The sequence below is a fragment of the Phaseolus vulgaris genome, chromosome 8 (assembly GCF_000499845.2).
Source record: "Phaseolus vulgaris cultivar G19833 chromosome 8, P. vulgaris v2.0, whole genome shotgun sequence".
NCBI classification, from domain to species: Eukaryota; Viridiplantae; Streptophyta; class Magnoliopsida; order Fabales; family Fabaceae; genus Phaseolus; species Phaseolus vulgaris.
In genome coordinates this window covers 2,157,717-2,177,833 of record NC_023752.2, presented here as the reverse complement: position 1 = coordinate 2,177,833, position 20,117 = coordinate 2,157,717, and the positions used below count along the sequence as shown (strand labels likewise).

At 32.3% G+C, this 20,117-nt stretch overlaps 2 protein-coding genes across 2 annotated transcripts; one reads left to right on the top strand and one right to left on the bottom strand.

Moving 5' to 3' along the window:
- Positions 1 to 1,414: 1,414 nt before the first annotated feature.
- LOC137825913 (E3 ubiquitin-protein ligase At3g02290-like) lies at positions 1,415 to 6,090 on the bottom strand. Its single transcript, XM_068631721.1, has 5 exons — positions 5,866 to 6,090; positions 4,713 to 5,095; positions 3,503 to 3,923; positions 2,536 to 2,645; positions 1,415 to 1,689 (listed from the first exon to the last, which is right to left on the bottom strand). The coding sequence occupies exons 2-5, from the start codon at positions 4,830 to 4,832 to the stop codon at positions 1,663 to 1,665; spliced, it is 678 nt and encodes a 225-aa protein (XP_068487822.1). The 5' UTR covers positions 4,833 to 5,095; positions 5,866 to 6,090; the 3' UTR covers positions 1,415 to 1,662.
- A 4,492-nt stretch (positions 6,091 to 10,582) lies between these two features.
- LOC137824267 (AUGMIN subunit 5) lies at positions 10,583 to 19,724 on the top strand. Its single transcript, XM_068629829.1, has 10 exons — positions 10,583 to 11,292; positions 12,023 to 12,565; positions 12,855 to 12,996; positions 13,073 to 13,246; positions 14,746 to 14,955; positions 15,489 to 15,674; positions 16,738 to 16,897; positions 17,502 to 17,697; positions 18,242 to 18,374; positions 19,097 to 19,724. The coding sequence occupies exons 1-10, from the start codon at positions 10,790 to 10,792 to the stop codon at positions 19,223 to 19,225; spliced, it is 2,376 nt and encodes a 791-aa protein (XP_068485930.1). The 5' UTR covers positions 10,583 to 10,789; the 3' UTR covers positions 19,226 to 19,724.
- The last annotated feature ends 393 nt before the right edge of the window (positions 19,725 to 20,117 follow it).

Below are 20,117 nucleotides of genomic sequence, written 5' to 3'. Positions count from 1 at the left end.
AAATTAAAGTACAGTATAATATATAAATGAACAAAAAATAATTAACTATATATACTTCAGATACAAACCCTCGTTGGTGTATCCAAGATAAACTATCCATAATCATTATCCATGAAGAAGCGATGGACATTATCCATGTGAAGAGAATCTTCGTATTTGTTTTGCATGACCACGATCACGTAAAGTACGATGAATTCCTTCGTCTTCCATGTTGCTACTTTTAGATGCCATTAAGGTGGCGCACGTTTTTTTTGTCTTTGCTAGTTTTTTTTGCTTTGGAAAGAGCACAGGGATAATCTTTTGGAGCTTTGCACCATTATTATTACTGATAATACAGGAGCAACCAATACAGTGTTTGATATATAAAAAATTGTTGTATTACACCTCACTGTTATATTATCATTGTAACCTCTAAAGAGGCTTTTTGGCCTTTTCAAATTGGAAAAATGGATAATTACTCCAGATCACAATATCAATTCTAATCTGCACCCATCATTTTTTTAAATATCCCAAATTACCCATGTTATCTTTTCTGGATTTTCACGTACAACTTTCAGATCTTAGCATCCAGAAGGCATTCTTATATTACGAATGATCATATCTGAAAGACACATTTCAGTCTCAGTTTTAGAATGTCTTATTTGTGCATCCATAAGGCATTCTTATATTACGAATGATCATATCCGAAAGACACATCCCAGTCTCAGTTTTAGAACTGAATGATCATATCCGAAAGACACATCCCAGTCTCAGTTTTAGAACTGTCTTATTTGTGTTGTAGAAGACATTCCTATGTTGCGAATGATCATATATGAAAGACACAACTCAGTTTCAGTTTTAGAACTGTCTTATTTATGTTGTGGATATAGATACCTTCGAGATATGGATACCCAGATATGAATATCCGGAAGATTAACGATAAAATAAATAGTACAGGGAGAACTAGTCTTGGAAAATATGACTTCAAAATCCAATATACCCACTTCACAACTATACTATTACAGTATAATAATATAAAGAGCAATGATATATGGACAACTTGTTCCACTATACAACTCTTCATTTATGATATAAAAAAAGGTATTTTTATCATTTCATACAAAAGTTGAAATTTTAGGTAAAGAAAGAGAGTTATATACTGGAGCAAGGTTGTCATTGTATCATTTTTCTAATATAAATAGATAAGTGATAAGTTCAATAAAGTTTTCGTTTAGTTATATGTTTAAATGGAGTTTATGTTGAAGATGGTGCTTCTTCACCACAAGCCACTTTAAGAAATGCCACTTCACACTTGCTTCGGGAAACTGGTGAAAACATTACTGAGCTAATAAATAATGGTTTTGACCGAACCAATTGCACAAACAATTTATTTAGATGAAATAGAAAATAATAGTACACCCAACAAAGCAAACTGTTGAAACCATGACAAAGTTTCCATCTAAAATGGCATTTTCTTTTAATCGCGCAAGTTTTGACAAGGGACAATAGAAACAACTTGGATGGGATTGAACTTACAGTGATGGATAATAAATAATAAAAGTTATATACTTCCTATACATGAGAAGCTCTTAATCTGAAGTATTCACAATGTCTGTACTTGTATTGTTTTTTCCTTTCCTCTGCTGTTTGTATCATCCACGATATAACCCTTTTTGTAAAAGATTAAGTCGTTTCATCGAATACCATCACCTGCACCAAAATATAAAAAAAGAAAAGTAAATATCATGATTCAGTACACTCCAATCATGCTCCACTATATATTTAAGTATGGTAGATTTGATCAATATTAAAAACAATAGCATAATCATAAATGATTGTCTCAAAATCTAAAAATAGTATCAGAATCAAGCACAAACAGGCAAACATGAAAATTGACAAACATGTAATATTTCGCAATAAACAACCTCAATGAAAGCTAGGTGCTTAAGGCAGCAAAGTTGTTACAATAAAGTATCAAGCTCAAGCAGCTCTACCTTTGTGTGGTAGAAAAAGGAAATATACATGTTATTTATCTTAAACGAATGCTAACATCACTTCAATTTTCAGTTTTTTCCTACACCAACACGGTTTGTTTGCAAACAAAACACTACTAAAGTTTTAGATAAACATGTCCATTTTTTTCATTTATATTCAACAGCTACTTCGAAAATTAATTTTACCAAACACTTATGATATAACTAGCTAGCGGCTATTTTTCAAACTCCAACTAGTTTTTCAACTTTAAGCTAGCTTTTCAGATGCTTTTGCCAAATATAGCCGAAATGTTCCAACTTCCAACTAAGTAACATATTGGCACACAAGCCCGGTAGAACGAGCAAAATTGGACTTGTTTACCAATTTAATCTAGAATTGATTGGTTCAAAGCAGTTTGTAAGGATTTGCACTCTCGGCGCCATATGATCAGTTCTCAGTTTTCTGGTTGAACTGACTGGCTCAGCCTGGTTCCCATCCTACTCTTTTTATGTTTTCTATGATCTAATCTCTGATGAAGTGAGTAAATTCAGGAAGAAATCATTCAGAACAAGTAAATATTACCTTCCCACAAACAGGACAGTTGTCACTTCTTTCCATCCACTCATATATGCAACCAAGGTGAAAATGATGAGAGCAGTTTGTCACTATCTTTGGATTTTCTTCAGTGTATTCTGCAAGCAAAAATAATTGAATCAAACATAAGTACCTGAAAAAGTTTCTACTCACAATATAGTGTTTCCTGGCTTTTCCAGCCAACCCTCATTTTGTTGGTTTTGTTCACGTCCTCACAAATTCAGAAAGGTCGCTATCCTTAATTCTAATCAGCATCTCCATGCAGTTCTTTGAAATTCTTTCTGTCATGTGCTAAGGGAGATTGTCTCACGTGATGTGTTCTTTACTTTTTCAAAGACGTTGCAAGTTCTCATGGTGATCCTTGATGTAGCAGTAAGCTTGCTGCCTTGTGACACGGAGTTGTGGACATCACAAACTCCAATTATGGGAATAGCATGCAGATGAGTTAGGTTCATCTACCCTTTGAAAACCCTCTAAATGTGAGTCTCATGCATTCAGCCAACTCTTTTTCCTAGTATATGGGGGTGATTAATTATAAGGAATAGTATTATCTATTAATATTGTTTCCTTACTTTTAAGAATTACTGTTAATTTGCAATTAAAAGCTATAAATAAGTTTATACTATTTATAGAGCAGAACACAGAAGAAAAGTCAAGAAGCAAAAACTTCTGATATGACATAGTGGTTACTGACTAGTGAATTTAACCCAACATACGATCATGTCATGAGTAGAATAAATTGTTTTTTCGCATTTCATAATGAGTAGTATAAAATATTTAACTTGTATCTATAATCTTCAATAGAAGAGCCAATCCTGCTATAGCAGTTCTGAAATTGACCATTCTGACTACTATCCAGGATTGATAACTTCCTTACAAACCAATATTTTCATGCAAAATTGAGCTGCAGCATCACGTGATCTATCGATTAAAATTTGAGTTAAAAAGAGCTTACCTTCTAGACAAGTCGGACAGACATCCTCCTCTTCTGATGATGAATACACAACCCCAGCTCCAGTTGTAAGTTTTGCTGATGAAAGTCTCACAGAGGACTTACGGTATTCCTTTGATCCATCTTCACTGGTGTCATTCCATTTGCCACCCAAATTTAAAGATTCTGAGTCAGCATCTCCATCACCTCTTAGAGGTTCTGACTCTTCATTCAAATGACTTGAACCCTTCTCACGTCTTGACACTAGTCCATCGCGCTGTGAACGGAAAAACCTGGGGTCTGCATCATATGGCAACGGTCTTGGAGGAGAACGGTAAATGTCAGATAGAGAACTATCAAGTGATGCTGTAGAAGTCATAGATGCTGCACCCTGTATAGATGAAGGAATTGCATGCACTTCCCCTCTACGGAATATTGAGGCATACTGAAATTTGAGGAAGATAGAAAAGAGTTATATTAGGACTAAAATACTCTTCAAATATTTTATACTGAATATTAATATACAGTGAATACAATTGAATTAACACCAAATTACTAGATTAACAGATGCAGTAAACTTTCCTAAACTAAATTATAGGTCATAACCTTCTTTTCCTACTTATTTTGTATGGCCTTGTTACAAGAAAGTTAGCACCTGGGTTTCAAGAGAAATATACCTCACACAATGAGCTAAGGCTTAACTTAAATGTAAGGTTCACTTCTTCTACCACTGATAGTTCTCATCATATATGAAATACATCACCATTTGTAATGTTTAGACTGATTGAGACATCTAGTTTATGAATAAAAAAGACACGAATATCCACATATGACTTCAACTTGGAGTATTTTTTTACATTACATGGTCCTGGGAAACAGGACAATAAAGAAGAAGCATATGTTCAGCAGTACTAAAAACACAATAGAAGCTCCTACAAATGTGTGTATGTCACTTCTTCATAGATGAAATTTCCAGAGAGATGAATGTGGAGCCAGGCCAAGGTTCTCTATGGCAGAATATAGCAGACGGCCAAAATTCCACCATGTAAACAGGCCATTATGGCCTATGGTGCTGCCATAGTGAGCCTTCCTTCCTATATTGCCTATGGCAAAGGGATTATAAAATTCAAATTTAAACCGTGGACAAAACATAAGACAGAATCTGAAAATGAATAAAAAAATAAGAGGATGCGAGAGGACAGAGACAGAGGATGTCCAAAATTTGGAGACATACCACAGTCAAAAAGTACTGTGCGAAACAACTGAGACACGCACAGTTCCTGTATACAGGACTATTTGGATGCATATAATCTTCAATGTCATCAACATTAAAACAGCAACAAACTGAACCCATTGTTTCAGCTTCAATATCCCTCTCTCTTTCAACTAGAATCCTTCACACTCCTCAACTTAGATATCACCAAAACATTGATGCTGCTACATGCAAGCTTTGAGAAAATAGCCCCCAACAGCGATACCCAAGATTAATTACTACACTTCCATCAATAAAGAGAGAGGATTCTAAGCTCGCAGAAGTCCAATTGCCTCCGCAAACCTGTACCTCCCTCTTCTGATAAGTTTATCAGTTATATGGATGTGCAGATGAATCTTGATGACCTGAAACACACCAAAACTGCATAAATATCACTGAACAAACCATTTGGGAAGCTTGAAGAACACACTTCCAGTCACGCAATTGACAAAACAAAATAACAGAGTTTTCTAAATGCCTGTGTTGAACAATGCAATGCAACAAATGCTGATGCTCCAAATTCAGAGCATCACGCACACAAAACATGATTGCCAAATCAGGACTCCAAAATAAGATCAACAGACTTTTTTTTTTCCCTCCAAGGAAAAAAGAAGTACAATCAAACTTGCAGAACACCAAAGTATTTAAAAGAGTAATATAAATTTGAGTGTTTCAAGAAAAAAAACTATAACCGATTCGCAGTGTTCCTTCAAATTGTGGCAAAAATAATTCATTACTTCACTGGTAAGTTATACTAGTACATCAAACAGAGCAGAAATATCATATTTTCCTTTCAGATAAAAAAATCACAATCACTAGTTTTACTATTTTGACAACAACCTCAAACACAGAAGCAAACCACAAGCCCATCCTAGGAATTGAACATTAAAAAGAGGGAAAAATCAAATGCATCAATTGTCTAGATAGAGACACCTGAATCTCCCACAAAAGAAGAAAAAAAATCATCCAACAAAAACACCCAAATTGATGAACCCAGAGAAGAAAAGCAACAAAAAAGAGATACCCAGTTGCGATTATCAAATAAGAAGGCAATCAAGCCATAAAAAACGAAAGAGGGTACGCGATAAAAAGGAAAAGGTAGAATCTTTCAAAAACGAAAAAAAAAAAAACATACCTGAGAAATTTTTTGAATAAAATTGTTGTTGCTAAAAGAGAATAAGGGAGGGATAAATAAGCTAAAGAAGATTGAGATTGTTTTGAATTAGGAAAATAAAAGATTTTTTGGATGGAGATTATAGGAAGCTAAAAAAAAACTTGTATCTTTCTCTCTCTTCTGATGTCCTTCCTTCCTCTTTCTTTCTCTTGGTGGCTGAGTAGTGGTTGGAGGAATATATGAAATAAATAACACATCAAAAACTTTATGTTATTAAATTCGGAAGGACAATGACTCTTTTTTTCCTATTAAAAAAAAAAATATCTCAACCATGTTCTTTGATTGAGACAAGTTGCACCTCCAAATCCCATGTTCTTACACTGAAATCAAAACTACAAGAACATATGAAAATGATATAAGGTGAATCTAGAAGATAGCTGGTATATTTCAGAGGCAAAAATATGAGTGTACATGTTATGCAGAAAACAAATTATTGCATAAGATAATTTTTTAAATTGAAATTTCTAGAAATTTTAAATTATAAAAAATAAAAAGTAATAAAAAATTCAAAACATATCACTTTTATTTCAAAAATATATCATTGATTTAAATTGAGATTGAAAAAATAAGTGTGAAGAACATTTACTTCAAAGAAAGTTAAAGTTTTTAATTTATAATGTATGATTAAACTAGTTGGTGTCAGATGTAAAATATATGTGGATTTGTATATGTTAAATATTGGAATAAACAGTTATTTATTTATGAATATATACATATAATATTTTAATTAAAATATATATTGACTATGTTTATACTTATGATGATAAAGTTATAAATTTAAATGTTTTTTTATTCCATACAAATATAACTATTTTGAATTTAGTAATTAAAAATTGTTTACTTTTATATTTTCTAACCGTTATTACCTTTTTCTTTGTCTTTAATTATAATTAATTTAGTTCTAAAAACAGAAGATAACGATTACAGGAATAAATAACATTTAAAATAAATTATTTTTAATATGTAAATTGAGTACCTAATATATCTATTAACTTATATAAATAAGGTGATTCGGATTTTTTCTCTTCAATTTAATATTAAACATATATTTATTTACTTTGCTATTCGATAATTTTATTTATAATATTATAATTTTATTAAAAATAATTATAATTTAATCATTCATAATTTATTTTCTGTGTATTATATTTGATATTATGATTTTAAATGGTTGTAATATAAATTTTGTTAAATGACAAAGTAATTTGATTTAAAAGTACAAACGGTTTAAATAAGATAAAGTATAAATACTTTATTAGTTAAGTAAAAAAATTATAAATTATTTTTTTCACTATTTAAAATTTTTTTTTAAAAAATATTATCTTGCTAAAATTAATTTTTTCTATGTTATCTAGTTAAGTATGTGATTTTATATTTATTTTAAGACTTAAATATATTTTTAACTGAGTTTTAAATGAATATATGAAAATCAGAGAGGAAGATGAAGAAATAGTGTTGAGTTAATATTTTTTTTTTAAAATACGGTTAGTTAACATTGTGAAAACAAAATTTACATAACTTGTAAACATTTTGAAGTGGAAGATTATCAATATAAACATTTTAAATGGTGATATTAAAAAAATAAATTAAATATTCAAAATTTTATGAAATATAATTATTAAATTATTTTGTGTTGAATTTAAATAATATTATTGACGGTAAACAAATTTTAACAATTATTAACACATCACACCCGATAAGAACTAAGCACACCACCGATAATAATAACCACACCCTATATACTTGATTACTAAAGTAGTGATAATTGATTAGCAATGACAACTATGTGTAAATGGTTCGAAGATTCAAACAGTTGTGATTTCTTGTTTTAGGTCAATTATAATATATATTTTAATTATATTATACATTAAAATATCTTCTTTTATTCAGACCCCGACAATTTTTCGAAAGAGTCTGTTGGATAAATCGTTTCTATTTAAGGTTGACTCAAGAAATGATGAAGACATTTGATTTGAGCAATCTTTTAGAGTTAAAAAGGTTTGTTTTGAGGTTCAAATTATTCAGACTTTCATAGAAAGAGACAATAAGTGAATTGTAAGTATTTTATTATTCGTATGTACATTTGTGTCAATTTTCTCAAAACTTGGTAGTATATGGATTGACGGTCTGTGTAACGACTTGTTGGAAAAGATATACAGAAAAACATAGGGCAAATCCTCATAGAAGGTCTAACCACCTGTGAAGATCTACTATCTTCAAACAATCATTGAAATTGGTTTTAAAATGAAAATTTCCCAGTTTCATGAAATCAGTTTCAAGCTTTTAACATTATTTAATATATATAGTTTATACTAATAAGGGCAACATAAAAGTGATATTTTAGTTTCACAAGTAGATACTTTCATTATAACCGCACTGATAAAAAAATTCATTATAACAGCTTGGTATTCGATAAAAAGAAAAGTAATTGGGTTCAGCTGATTGGATTTTATACACTATGAATTAATTAAATTCTTTATAGTATCTTAAGGTTGCAATGAGTAGGGCTGTTGAGAGGGTTAGGAAGTAGTTTTAAGATTTTGAAGGTTGGTATGGTGTGAGCAGCTTCCCTATGCATCTTCTTGTTTTCTTGCTTAAGCTATCTACGTTGGTATTGGGCTTGGCCCTTAGTACAATATCTTTGCAGGTTTGAAGCAGAAGTCAGACAAAATGGTGAGAAAAGGCTGGAAGGAATCTGTCTGTCATGAGGTAGTAGAAGACTAGATGAAGGATTTAAGCATGAGCTGAGATTCTTGAAGGCTAAGTTGAATTTCAACACAAATTTCTTGAAGACACTTTTGGAATCAAACTTGTTATAGAGGAAACAATCATTAAAAATGACCAACCATCTACTTTCTCTTTGGTTTCAGGTTTTGTTGGAGATCCCACGTCGACTAGAGATTAGAGCCTTTCATTGTATATAAGTGAGTGCAAACCTCAACCTCATGAGCCGAAATAATTAATTGATAGGTTTAAACCAGAAAAAAATAAAAACTTGACCATATTACGAAGTGGACTTTAAGCCTAACTAAACCCCATAAAACCGGCTCACAGGAGGAGTTTACGTCTTCTTTTAATTATGCTTTGTTATTATAAAAGTCAATGAGGCTAACTGTTTCCCTTTGCTGTAAACTTGAACAATTTATGTTTTTGTTAAATTAGGGTTATTACTTTGGATGTTTAGTTTTATTTTTATGTTTTTGAATTCGGATGCTTTTTATTTTTTATTTTTATATTTATGTTTAGGACCCTATATATATTATTTTTACGGTTATGTTTATGTTTATTATACTGTTTTATTTATGGTTTTCTTTATAGTATTTGTTCTACCAATGTAATATACATAAAATAATTGTTATATGATATTAAAGTTATTTTTCAAAGACATGAAATTTTTTTTATTGTTGAAAATAGAAATTGAGATTATATGTAATTCAGAATATTGTAATGTGTAATTTATTTATTAATTTAATTTGGATGTTTTTAATTTTTTATGTCTATGTTTATCACTCTGAATATTTATTTTTATTATTGTGTTTATGTTTATTACCCTATTTTATTTATGATATTTGTTCTGCCATGTAATTTAATATATATAAAATAATTGTTATATGATATTAAAGTTATTTTTTAAATTTCACCTACATTGGTTTTTTTTCTTCAGATTTTGTACATTTGATATTTTTTTTAAAATTTCTTTTACTGAGATTTCTTTATTATTTATTAAGTAGTTATTATGTAATATTTCTTTTATTTATTTTTATTAGATGTCATTTTTTTTTACAGAATACCCGTTCACGGATACAGGGCTAGTATCATATATCACATACAAAATAATCATAAAATATATAGTAAAATAAACTTATTTCTCTAATAATATTTGTAAGACATTTCAACATAAAAAAAGTATATTTTTTCACTTTATGTTTAACACATTTTTTTTGTTAACGTCAATATGGAATTGTTCTTAGTGATATCTGAGTTAGAGTTGTTTTTTAAAACTAATAAAAATAAAAATAGAGCTGAAAATTATTTATTTATCAATGCAAACCAGTGTTATTTTTTAGTTTATATAAGAATTTTATCAATGTTACTTACATTAATTTTTGGTGAATGTGAGACATGTTTTAGTTGAAGTTTTAATAATTATTTCCGTTAAATTATTATTTTTATCAATGTTACTAATATCATATGATAATTGAAATACTATATTCTAATAATAGAAATAAATAAATAATTTTGAATTATTTTATTTGATTAAAACATTTTAAAAATTTAAATAATTTTGAAATGAAAATAGTTTAAATTATATTTAAAATTTATAAAAAATGTGATTTTTTTAATCTAAATACAAAATAAACAATGACTTAAATTTCCAAAGGAGGAACAGGAAAATTTTATGAGCAAAATTGAGGCAATAAACACTCAAAGTCCAATTGGTAAATTTGGCTAATGAAGGTAATGAGCAAAATTAATTAAATTATACCTTAGTATTTGTTCTGTCATTACTTTTGTTAAAATTTAAATTCAACTTATAATTATAACTTTTTGTTTTACTTTTTATAATCCAAATATAGAAATTGCAATTTTAAACGAAACTTAATTTACTTAATTGTTTTACCTTTGGTGAATTAAAGATATTTTTATTAATAAAATGTTTAATTTTATTTACTTGTTAAAGTCAAAATACGGAGAGATATAAACAAAAATTTCAAAATTCCGAAAAGCTCTCACCGTTATAATTTTGATCCCTTGAATAGAAGAAAGGAGAAAGGAGTGTTACAGAGAGAGTGTGAAGAGCACAACTCCAGCACCAACCACTCTCCACTTCAATTTCTCAGATCCACGGAAAGCCATAACCAACACGCTCTGCCTCATACTCATCATGCAGACCGCGCCGTCGTCATCGCTGTCTTCGCCGGAGGCTATTCTCGAATGGCTGCACAAAGAGATGGGATACCGTCCGCTAGGTACATACGCTGCCGGAAAGTCGCACCTGCCGTCCGTCGAGTCAATCCGCCGGATTTGCCGCGGAAATATGATTCCGGTCTGGAACTTCCTCGTCACGCGCGCCAAGTCCGAGAAGACGGTGCGGAACATCCGCCGGAACATCACCGTGCACGGCGGGGAAGGCGGCGGCGAGGCGAAAGAGGAGGTCAGGGGGAAGGGCGCAAGGAAGAAGGAGAGGGCGCTCGTCGCCGGCGAGGGTTCGGAGACTGCGACGACGAGGGAGGCGGCGTTGCAGGAGCGGGATTTGGCGGCGAAGGAGGTGGAGAGGCTGAGGAACATTGTGAGGAGGCGGAGGAAGGATTTGAGGACGAAGATGCTCGAGGTTTCCAGAGAGGAGACTGAGAGGAAGAGAATGCTCGATGAACGAGCCAATTACAGGTTTTGGTTATTTTTCTCAATGTGCCCTAAATTTGAGCAGCGTTTGTATATGTAATTGGTAAATTTCATTCTGGTTGGTTGCAGTGGAGTTTGCATATTTCTTTTTCATAGCGAAACAGTTTGTGAAAATGATGAACGTATGGGGAAGTACAGGTGAAGGTAGTGGGACATAAAAAAGTGATAGATTATAGATTTGATAAATGATACTATGAGAAATAACGAGGGAGATGGGAAAAGAAGTGAAGTCGAAATGAAATGAAAGAAAAAGTAGTGAAATGAGATGAAAGATATAGTGGTGAAATGATAACAAAAACCTCTTTGTTAATAGTTTAACAGTTTTTTGATAACATACCCCGTCTTAGGATGTTCCCAGGTAGAGACAAAAACAAAAAAAGAGAGAAAAAGACATGTGTTATAAGTTATGTGATGGAAGGAAAAGAGAAAGATAGGAAGAAAATGAGGTGAAAATGAGGTGAAAATGAGACGGAAGAGGAAGTAAGTGTATGTTTGTAGTTATAACGTTCTCTCGAGTAATAATGCTGGCACGGTGTGGTCTCTTGTTGGTATAATAATGTGTTTCAGATATTATGGTAGCCTTTTATGTGCTTTTCTCTTTGTACCAATAATATGAAAGAGAGAGGAAAAAATAAATTATGAGTTTACGGTGATTCTGGTATTGAATGATTGAAACTTGAGGCAACAAAAGTATATTTCTTCATCCTTTGTGCAGGCATAAGCAAGTGATGTTGGAGACTTATGACCGACAGTGTAACGAGGCTGCAAAAATATTTGCTGAATATCATAAACGTCTATATTACTATGTAAATCAAGCTATGGATTCTCAAAGATCAGGTGTGGATTCTTCTGTTGAAATGGCCAATAGTTTTAGTGCCAAAAGTGATAAGGAGGCTGTTTATTCTACTGTTAAGGGCAGTAAATCTGCGGATGATGTCATTCTCATTGAAACCACGAGGGAAAAGAATATTAGAAAGGCTTGTGAATCTCTTGTATCTCATATGGTTGAAAAAATACGGAATTCTTTTCCGGCTTATGAAGGAAGTGGCATTCATTTAAATCCTCAGGCAGAAACAGCAAAATTAGGGTTTGACTATGATGGGCAAATTCCTGACGAGGTTAGAACTGTTATCATAAATTGCCTAAAGAGTCCTCCTCAATTGCTTCAGGCAATTACTGCATACACTTCACGGCTGAAAAGTCTAATCTCCAGAGAAATAGAGAAAATTGATGTTCGAGCCGATGCAGAGACCTTGAGGTATCATAATGTACATAATTTGTTTTTCATGTTCCATTGGTGCTCATGCCTCTGTGACCGTAACTTTCTGTCATTGATCATTGTTACTATAACTTTAAAAAATGGTCACTAATGCTATATTGGCAAAGTATGCCTAAGAAGCTTACAGTGATTATTTCCCCCTCCCATCCAGGAAAATAAGTGTGTAAGAAGTAGCTGTATGGTTTTGTTAATGTTCTGTTAGTTCTTATCAGGAAGGGTATTACGTATGCTATTGCTGTTATAATCGAAATTTGCATTCTTCAATCAGGTACAAATATGAAAATAACATAGTTATGGATGTTTCGTCATCTGATGGGAGCTCTCCTTTACAGTATCAACTTTATGGCAATGGAAAGATTGGGGTTGATGTGTCACCAGGAGGGAGTCAAAATCAGCTTCTTGATAGACAGGTATTTTTTCATCCTTAAACTACATATTTTGTTGTTGTACAAGGAGTTATTGAACTGGTGCCGTGTTTGTTCTCAGAAAGCTCATGTTCAACAATTTTTGGCCACTGAAGATGCACTCAACAAGGCTGCAGAAGCAAGGGAAACCTGCGAAAAACTTATGAAACGTCTGCATGGAAGCACTGATGTTTCTTCACGCCCAATTGGTATTGGGAGTACATCCCAGAACGTTGGAAGTCTTAGACAACTTGAGGTATTATTATGAAAAACATACAGTGCATTATGTTCTTTTTAATGTGGGTTATGTATTATTTTTGAATCTATTGTCACCTGGTAATGATAATAATTTGTAAGCTTTCCTTCAATAGATAACCAATAGTTAGATTACCAACATGTATGGCGAGAAGAATATGAACTCTTTCACATGTCACTATAGAGAAATCAGAAATGTAGAGGCTGGTGTATTTACGGATATTGTTTTGGCAGCATAACTTATTCTAGGAAGAATTAATGCTTAAAAGCACTGCTGATTTTCTTTGTTATTTTCCTAATCAAATACTTAGCATGTTTTTCAAGATTGTGGTAGGCCTAGGTCCGAACAGAGTAAAGCTTGGATACCCAGTAGGAATAAAGATACCAAATAGATGGGTGTTTGGCTATTAGTGTGTGTAACTGAGTTTGTTGGATGATCTGTTAATCATTATTTTCTCTCTTCGGGTTTGTGACAAATTGTCGTTTTGTTATTGTAAAAATTTGTTTCTTTAGATTCAGATGCTATCTTAAGCTTCTTTGAACTACGAAGCACTTTTTTTGGTAAAGATCACATGTATATTGTTTAGATGTTAATGTGTAACATGTGTGTGTACACGATTGATTTGTTTATATGGCACTTTTTCTGCTACAGCAGAACTTTAATTAGAGAGAAAAAGAAACAACCGCACTTAAGATTTGCTTTTGTGAAAAATGATCACCAGTTCATCTCTTCACAATAACTTAAACAGAATAATGCTTGCTGTTTGTTATACCTACATTGCATGTTTGGTTGCTTGTCGTAAATGTGTGTATGACTGCCACAATTTTCTCAAAAAACAGAGGAGAGTCCTTGATTGAAAAATCAAAGGGACATGTGTCATAAAATGATTAGAATGCAGAAGCAAATTATAGGAGAGTTCTTGTTAGGGGCAAACCCTGTGATGTTGTGTACTTGTAATCTGGCCTGTATAAACCAGGTTATTTCAGTTTATTCAAATAAATTGTGTTCATCCCTTGTGTCCAACATCCATGAGACTGGCATATATTCTGGTGCTGTTGTGAAGTAACACATATTTTATTTACTTCATTGGGGGAGATTCTGAAATTTGATTTTACCATTAAAATAAAATTCATAAAACATGGGGATTTCAGAAACTCTATATATAAGATTTTTCATATTTGTTGCTACTATGGCTAAGTTAGGGACATCCAGATGTTTAATCTTGGGAATAATTTTTATGTATTATCATTTATTGTGGGTAAAATAAAAGTTTTTCTTTGAGGAATCTCTAAGTTCTAGAATTTCAATTAAACGAGTTGGGTTCTTTTTAGATTGTCCAACTTCATTCTGGAATTTTACTGCATAAAAGTTAGAAGAAAAAAGATAAAACTTTTTCCCCTTTCAATTCTGTTAATTTCCTAACGCTAGTTATATTTTTCAGATCAATATTTGAGGTAGAAGTTTACCACTTATTCTGTATATTTTTTCCTTCTGTTCAGCTGGATGTTTGGGCCAAGGAAAGAGAAGTTGCTGGTTTAAAGGCAAGCTTGAATACCTTGATGTCTGAAATACAACGCTTGAATAAGTTGTGTGCTGAGAGGAAAGAAGCTGAAGATTCTCTAAAAAAAAAGTGGAAAAAGATTGAAGAGTTTGATTCTCGTAGATCAGAACTTGAGACCATATATACGGCACTCCTTAAAGCAAATATGGTAATGTTCCATTTTCAGTAATTCATGTTAAGTGAAACAAAACTGGTAGAGTTACAGTCCATCCTTGTGAATGGTGATACCCTGTTTGAATTCTAGAATAGCCACTAGTTTATAACTTGAATTATCCATTAGTTGGTTTGTCTGTGTGGGTAAATAGATGCATTTACTGTGAATTGTTATATGCATTGACTACTGAGACCGTGAATATGATTGCACCCACTATGCCTTGTGAATGGTGATACCTGTTTGAATCCTACAATAGTCACTGGTTTAAAACTTGAGTTATCCACTAATTGGTTTTTGTCTGTGGGGACATTGTGCATTTAATGTGAATTGTTATATTCATTGAATACTGAGACCATGAATATGATTGGACCTACTGTGCCTTGACATTTTTTTCCCCAAGGTTCCAAAATTTATTTGAACTCATCTTTGTTCTTGTATGTATTTCCAATACTTTTGGTTTTAATAAACAGTCCTTTGATTTCAGTTTTTATTGTTTCCAATTTTGGTATCTTTTTACGATAATGCAGGATGCTGCTTCATTTTGGAGTCAGCAACCATTAACTGCTAAGGAATATGCTTCAACCACTATAATTCCAGCATGTGCTGCTGTTGCCGAGGCTTCAAATAGTGCAAAGGATCTCACTGAGAAAGAAGTGTCTACATTTTCTCAAAGTCCAGATAATAGTCTCTACATGCTTCCTTCTTCCCCACAGGTTTATAATGCTCCACAAACAACTTTTTACTTGCCTATTCGGTATAACATATACTAGAATAAAACTAATGTTCTGAATTTTTGGGATTTGATATATAAAATTAATTTACATGATGGACTTTCGAATCATCTATTTCTATCTTTTGATTCCAGGGTTCTGAGTTCATTTAAATATAAACTTGAGCAGATTTGACTGTATAGTATTCAACGCATTCTACTCTTTTTTGGGTGGATAGAATAAAATTATTCATATAAAAGCAAGTGTAATTTGGAGGGTGGGGAAGGGAGGGTTAAGATATCATCCCGATTAGAAAATTCCAGATACAGAGAGGAACTTGGATTGATTAAAATAACTCTAATAGTGCATCAAGCTTGCTCAATCTTTTCTGCATATGTGGAATGAAAACCTGTATTAAAGCAGGCACAAAAAATATATATAATCGTACCATATAACTAGTTTAGGAGCAAGATATTCCACGAGAGACATCTGCATTGCAATCCAATAAATACCCCTTGGAACTGAATAAACTGCACTCTGACACCAAATTTCACCCCCGCTTTTACTAGAAACTTTCTAATGTAATATTTGATATTGATGCTCCAAAGCAACATGACAGCCCATTCCACTTGGTTACCCAATTGGTTCTCTGGATTGAATCCCATTTAAATACCCTTATAACCTCTACCGTTTCTGTTATGCTATATTATTTAAGTTTAAATTTAAATAGGGTATTGTGATGCAAATTTAGTAGTGCAACTTAAATCTGTAGCCAATCTTTAAAATCTTTAGAGTGGGAATTGGCACCTAAAGTCCAGGTCTCTTGAATAATGCAGTGGAGAGACAAGATTCATTCTATTTTACATTTGTGATATCTGACATTGTATCACACTTAGACTGGTAAAAGGACAGTTTTTCTGCAATAAAAAATGACTGTTTCCCCTAATTCTAAGCCAGCATATGTAAATGAACTTTTAATGGTTTCAGAAATTTGCTTTAAATATGTTATTTGTCTATGTATATTGAAATGTGCTTCAACTTAATTTTTTGTTCACTTCTGGTTCAGGCATTGCTTGAGGCCATGGGTGCTAGTGGACCACCTGGCCAGGAAGCAGTTACAAATGCAGAAGTAAGTGCAGCTATTTTGACAGCAAGAGCTGGTGCTCGGGATCCATCCGCAATTCCTTCAATATGCCGTGTTTCAGCTGCACTTCAGTATCCTGCTTGTGAGTATATTATATTGTTTGCTGATAGGCTCTTTCTTGATCTACCCATATATGATGGTTTAATAGATTGCATTGTAGAATGTCGCTTTAGTAATTACTAATAGCACAAATAAGTAGACTATGGCCTTTGTAAATAGAAACTGCACCCTTGGGGTTTTTCATTTCCCCCTCTAACAGGAGTATGGCTATATTCATGTGTTATGTTTTGTCAGGACAAGTTAACTTTAAACACCTTTTTTCTTCTTCTCTAAATTAAACAAAATAAACATAATTTAGTTGATAGAACACGTTAAACACTAATTACTGTTACACTAAATAGTCTAACAATTGTCATTCTGAATAAAATATCTGGGTATGCCTGCCAATGTATTGATATAAATGATGTATGGCATTAGGAATGACATCGTAAAATCGTACCAAACTTTCAAAGCAATCATAAAATTATATTTGATATTTTGTTGTTTTGAATCAATATTTACTGCAACTTGTTATTTCATTAACCTGCAATTTGAAGAATATAATATAAGGATTTGTTGTCCGTGGATGCTTTATGGTGGCTAAAGCTTTTATTGTATATTCAATGGCTTTTGTGTTAAATGGACAGGCTCGGAGGGTTCAGATGCTGGTCTTGCATCTGTACTGGAGTCCCTGGAGTTCTGTTTGAAACTTCGTGGCTCTGAAGCTAGTGTGTTGGAAGATTTATTAAAGGCTATTAATCTTGTTTATATTAGACGAGATCTTGTTCAGAGCGGAAATGCCTTGTTAAATCATGCTGGCTTTGTTCAACAAGAATATGAAAGGTAAATATGTATCTAACATTCTAACCCCTGAATCCATTGTGCATTCATGGTTAATGTTTCTTGCATATTCAAAATTATGTATTAGCAAGAGAAAGATCTTGTTAATTATTTTCCCATCTCTTTTAGATACATACCTTCTGATGGTGTATTTGAGATAGCTGTCAAAATTAATTATTGATTATATGTATATTTGATTGTAATCAAAATTAATTTTTGGGTGGGTATGTTTAGTGAAAAGTAGTTTTTAGAATAATTTTGTTTGAAGCAAACAAATCAGCTTTTTATATAAGAAAAAGGATATATTCATTGCTGATAAGAAAAAAAATGTTTTAAAATAATCATTAGCATCAAATTTTCTGATTCACAAAAACAACATATTTAAATTATTTTTACAAATTTCAGCTCTTATTCCAAACAAACAGCTGAAATTGCAAACAACTTTTTTATCTCAAAAACAGCTGAGATCAGGGAAAAATAATCTTTCCTAAACATGTTCAGAATTTGTTGCAAACATTTTTTTTACATCTGATATATTGATACACAGGACAACGAGTTTTTCTTTGAGTTTGGCTGCAAAACAGGAGAAAACTATCATGGAAGAATGGTTGCCTGAACTTAAGACTGCTATTTTGAGTGCTCAGCAGAGCTTGGAAGATTGCAAATATGTCAGGGGATTGGTGAGTTATACTGTTATTATTGCTATTATGCTTTGTTTGTTGTAAGAAAATCCAATCTTAAATGCATTTTGTAGTTTGGCATAGCGTAGAAACAGATAAGAAAGAAGCAATTCACACGGGGCACACATCAAAACTCCTCCTTGAAGTGCCGAGAAAGTGGATTAGAGGAGATATATTTTTTATTCAATTTGATAGAGCACCAATAGATAAGCTTTTTAACTTAAGAAGAAGCTATATGAGAGCTTTTATAAATAAGCCTGTGCATAAGTTAATTTAAACTTATGAAGAAGCTAATTTATATTTTCTTTCTATATTTTTCACTTTGAAGTTTTTATGGCAATATACATGCTTTTGCAGAGACAAAGGTTTCCTACAAAAAGGTATTCTGTATCCACAAACTGCAAATAACAATACCTCTCTAATTACACACCCTACTATCAAATGTACATAGATGCCATCAGTTATTGTCTATGTCAAGCTATCATAAAGGCAGTTCTTAATTCTGATAAAGAAATAATCTAGAACAATTAATATAGGATAAGTTATTTTCTATCACATTTCAATAATACGCCACTGCTCTTAATTTTTATCCGTAATGACCAATAGGACAGACAATTAATAGGACACTTGTATCTAATGCTGCATGACTGTTCGGGATAGTGCTCATCAATTTCCATCCTTATTCTTGTTCTATTATTATTAAATTGTAACATCTTCTGCAGCTTGATGAGTGGTGGGAGCAACCAGCATCGACAGTTGTTGACTGGGTAGCAGTGGATGGGCAAAATGTAACTGCATGGCATAATCATGTGAAGCAGCTTCTTGCATTTTATGACAAGGAGCTATTGTAATTAGAATTATAAAGCACGTGGAGTAAGCAAATTTTGTGAAATCTTGTTCATCTAAACATTTCCCACTTAGCTGTCAATCCCTGATAATTGTCTTCTGGGATGGGATATGACAGCTATTGTCTATATTGATAGACGAAGATCTTAAGAAAAAGAGAGTATCATCTACTTGATCTTTCACAGATACTCTCTACCACCACTTTTTCTTTAGAAACGTAAAGTGTGTCATTTTAGATTTTAGGTAGTGGGGTGGATTGTTCATTTTAATTGGCAGTGATTAATGGCATTGAATCTTATGAAGGCATTTCGGCTTCATTTGCTGAACTCTGGTTTGGTCTGGTTGTCTACATTTAGAACCTTTGAGGAAAAAAGAAGGTCGAGTTGAACGGATTTGCCGAGGGGATATGCTAGTGTAGTTGTACAATTTCTTTTTGAAATTCACAAGGTGTAAAAGGAATAGCTTAAAATTCTTTGCAGAAGAAACCTCAGTTTAGATTTGACACTTTAGGTTTAATTTTCTTTTGTTAACCTCACTTGGTTTCTTTACTATACTATAGTAAACACAAATATTTAGAATAGCAAATTTGGTTTTTGTAAAAAGTGTATTATCTTAGTAGTGTAACATTTGACATGAATGCGTCGTTTGTCAAATCTAAACTGACCAAGAGAAAGAAAAAAAGAGCAAATTCCAATGCCTTGAAAAATATAATTGGGACTTGGGAACTATTGCCCTAATTTATTAGAATATTTTTTTTTACATTCTAAAATAACAGTCTTTTATAATTTTAGTGGATGTAATTAAGAGATATTCAACTATGTTAATAACTCTATTTAAGTAATCAATCATTTTAATATATTTTTCAATGTTAGTGGTTGTGTATTAATTTCTCTTCAT